This window comes from Otolemur garnettii, unplaced genomic scaffold (genome assembly GCF_000181295.1).
Source record: "Otolemur garnettii isolate 467f Iridium unplaced genomic scaffold, OtoGar3 scaffold00003, whole genome shotgun sequence".
NCBI classification, from domain to species: domain Eukaryota; kingdom Metazoa; phylum Chordata; class Mammalia; order Primates; family Galagidae; genus Otolemur; species Otolemur garnettii.
The window spans coordinates 16,160,780-16,164,272 of NW_003852398.1; the positions used below are offsets into that span (position 1 = coordinate 16,160,780).

At 37.3% G+C, this 3,493-nt stretch overlaps 1 protein-coding gene across 2 annotated transcripts in view; it reads right to left on the reverse strand.

Moving 5' to 3' along the window:
* Positions 1–598: 598 nt before the first annotated feature.
* The window catches only part of PTTG1 (pituitary tumor-transforming 1), a 7,936-nt gene continuing 5,041 nt past the window's right edge, over positions 599–3,493 (reverse strand). For both annotated transcript variants that reach the window (XM_023515319.1, XM_003781983.3), the window contains exons 5-6: positions 1,614–1,772; positions 599–734 (exon numbers count right to left, since the gene is read on the reverse strand). In XM_023515319.1, the coding sequence (XP_023371087.1) occupies positions 655–734; positions 1,614–1,772 (239 nt within the window). In that variant the 3' untranslated portion in view covers positions 599–654. The remainder of the gene's footprint in view (positions 735–1,613; positions 1,773–3,493) is intronic.

Genomic DNA, 3,493 nt, shown 5'->3' on the forward strand with positions numbered 1-3,493 from the left:
AAAGTATCATTTTTCAAACTGATACTTTCAAAAAAAAAAAAAAAATTAATAGTGTCAAACATTAAACAGAATGCTCAAATACTAATGTCCAAACAATGGGTAAACGGCTAAATATAGTTTCCTATAGGTGGAAACTGGATCTTACTATCAGTAAATTATTTGCAGTGATCTTTCAAGTGCCTAATTAACAATCCCAAGGAGGCTGAGTTCTTAGAAGATTTAGGGCCTTTTCAAATTCTGATTACTGAATACTGAGTATTAAAGTCATTAGTAGCTAAATAGAACCAGTAATAAAGAATGCCTAGCAATAGATACTTAATGAGCTGGAAGTGGCTCTTCTAATTAAGAGACCTAATAACTGTCACTAGTTAATGGCCACAAAAAGGCAATAAAGTACACACTTTGAGGGGTATAGTTTTCAGCAAGAACAATGGCAGCTTCCAAACTCAGCTGTTAAAACAAACCAAAAGGGATTTAAGTTTTTACAAGTCAGGAAAATCTCTTGTCAGATTATGGACTCTTATCTGTTAAGAAATTCAGCTAGATTTCATACTGTCTTAACTCTAAGGAATACCAACCACAAGACAAATAAAAACAAGTTAAAGAAATGCTTTATTAATACAAACACACACTAGCTATAAAGCACTAAGAAATTCAAGTATCTATGTCATAGCAAACAGGTGGCAACTCAACATCCAGGGTTGACAGAATGCTTGAAGGAGACTGCAACGGATCTAGAAAAGAGATATTTCTTATTAAATTTCTACTAATCCTTGAGTCATTATCCATGTAAACATAGACTTTAGCTGTCACTTTTAATCATAAATTCACACCCTTCCCTTTGTCTAATGAATCCCTACCTCCATCCCCTACTCACACAGATTTCATGGAATGTGGCTATGGCCCTAAAACTGACCTTCATTAGGAAAAAAATCTTAGAAGTACCTGAATCTCTACTGTTCTTTGAGACCAAAGAGCTAATAACTTGTACTAATAAGATACATGAGTGAGACAGTTATCTCATCAGAACAAAGATAACACAATGATGGCTCTTGACCACCAGTTGAGACTAAAACCTTCTGCACTAAGTTATTGTCACTCTGCACTACAGCAGTGTCTTGCTATTATAGTATCTTTGGATATAACTTGGAATCCTCATTCCAAGCAAGTTTATAATATACTTCATGTTATAACTTAAGATATTTTAAATTTAATCTCTTCTTGCTGTATCTAAGACTGAATATCTGCTCCAGAATAAACTTTTACTGGTGCACTTGGGACTAAGAAGAAACAACAACTGAGAATTACTCTGGAACCTTATCCCAGGCGTCCTCCAACTACGGCCTGCCAAGGACATTTATCCAGCCGGCTGGGTGTTTTTGCTGCAGCTGCCTGTCCTGCTTAGCAGCTGACTCATCCCAGGGCCCAAAGTCCGGCCTTCCAAAGGTCTGAGGGACAGTGAATTGGCCCCCTGTTTAAAGAGTTTGAGGACCCCTGCCTTATCCTATAGTTCAAAGGACAGAAATTACTCGTTAATTGTTAACCCCCTGCACAACTCTGTTCCCACAGTAAGGGAAACAAACTGTAGCCCTTCCACAAGGGCACTTGCTCACCGGATTCCCATGGTGGAGAGAGTATCTTCACAGGTGAAGGGGGACCCAGCTTTAACAGCTTTTCAAAATTTCTCTCCTCATCAAGGATCATGAGAGGCACTCCATTCAAGGGGAGGTCTGCAATCTGGTGCTCTTCAGGTAGGTCAAAACTCTCAAAATCTGTCTCAAAGGGAAAAGATTTTGTCAGGGCAAGTTTCAGTGTAGTCAGTGGACCCTTAGTGGTCTGAGGACCTTTCAGAGGGTCCAGAAGGTAAGAACCATTTTCATGACAACTTTTTCTACTGTGTTGGTATTTGCAATGATGGTACAAAGGTGACGGTGGATAAAACCGCTGGTGCCTTAACATGAATCCAGGCAGAGACAATAAACTGTATTAGTAGCCATTATATCCTTCACTTGTTTAAAAAAAAAAAAAGCCAGTTTCATTTAATGTCACTTTACCATATGCAATAGAAGGTATTAATTTTATTAATTCAACCACTGAGATGCCTTTTTGCCCTTCTGTATGATAAAATGAGACAGTACACCATAAAGCACTTCTGCTCCACCCCAAAGAACGATCATCTCAGAGAAAAAGAATTTGTTCAATTACATGACTCGCAAGCTCAACTAGAGAGCTGGCTCGGTGCCTGTAGCTCAGTGGGTAGGGTGCCAGCCACATACACCGGAGCTGCAGGTTTGAATCCAGCCCAAGCCTGCCAAACAACAATGACAACTACAATCAAAAAATAGCTGGGCATCATGGTGGGCGCCTATAGTCCCAGCTACTGGGAGGCTGAGGCAAGAGAATTGTTTAAGCCCAAGAATTGGAGGTTGCTGTGAGCTGTGACAGCATAGCACTCTGAGAGCAACACAGTGAGAGTCTGTCTCAAAAAATAGAGTTTTCCTGGACACCATTTTTACATGAAAGAACTGAAAGACTATGGTCACTCAGTTTGGGGTATTTTTCACATGTTTTCTCAAAAAGGAAGAAGTCTATCACTGCCAGGAAAACTGACAGTCATTGTGGCCAATCGCAAATCAAACCATCAACAAAAAAGTCAGAATTTTGTAAAATGTATCTGCAGTCATTAGCACTGCAGTATTTGCAATCAATCAGTTGTGATATTAATATGCTTTTGACATTGTATAATGAAATATCTCAACATGTGGGTATCTACATAATCTCAGTGAACCAATCATCTCTAAATGATCAATGTGTGACAAATGCAACAGTAAAAGACACATTCCAAGTGGAAAACAGACCAGTAAATTTTACTGTCAGCATACAAAATGCTCAGTGGTACAGTTTCTAATTCCAAATTGCAATTATACACTCAGAAATAAAGCCACTTGTGAGCTTTATGGTAGTAGCAAAGAAAACTATTCATATTACCTGAAAAGATTAAAATATTCTTCCCCTCTCCCTACTATATATCAGCATAAGGCTAGATTTTCTTCAATTACTTTAACCAAAATAGATGCAACACACTGAATATAGAATTTGACAAGAATCCACCTGTCGTATATTAAGCCAAATTAAGCACAATTTCAAAAGTAAACTATGCCATTCTCATTAAATTTTGGTTTGGAAAGTTACTTTATGTAAAAAAAAAAAAAAAAATGTTATGTACATTCATGTAGTAGACTACTTAATGAATTTTTTTAATTTCTCAATTTTAATCTCAAATACAGTAGAAGCAGAACACACAAGCAACAGTTCTTTGTAGTTAGTCTTCAGTTTCTAAGAGCGTAAAAGGGTCCTAAAACCAAAAATTGAGAACCACTGTGTTAGGTACTATTCCTTCATAAAATCTAAGTACCTTACTTCTTAGGAATTATTTAAAACAACTGATTTTTCTGAACAAAAGTCTGATTTAAATATTGAGTTTTTCCTCTTT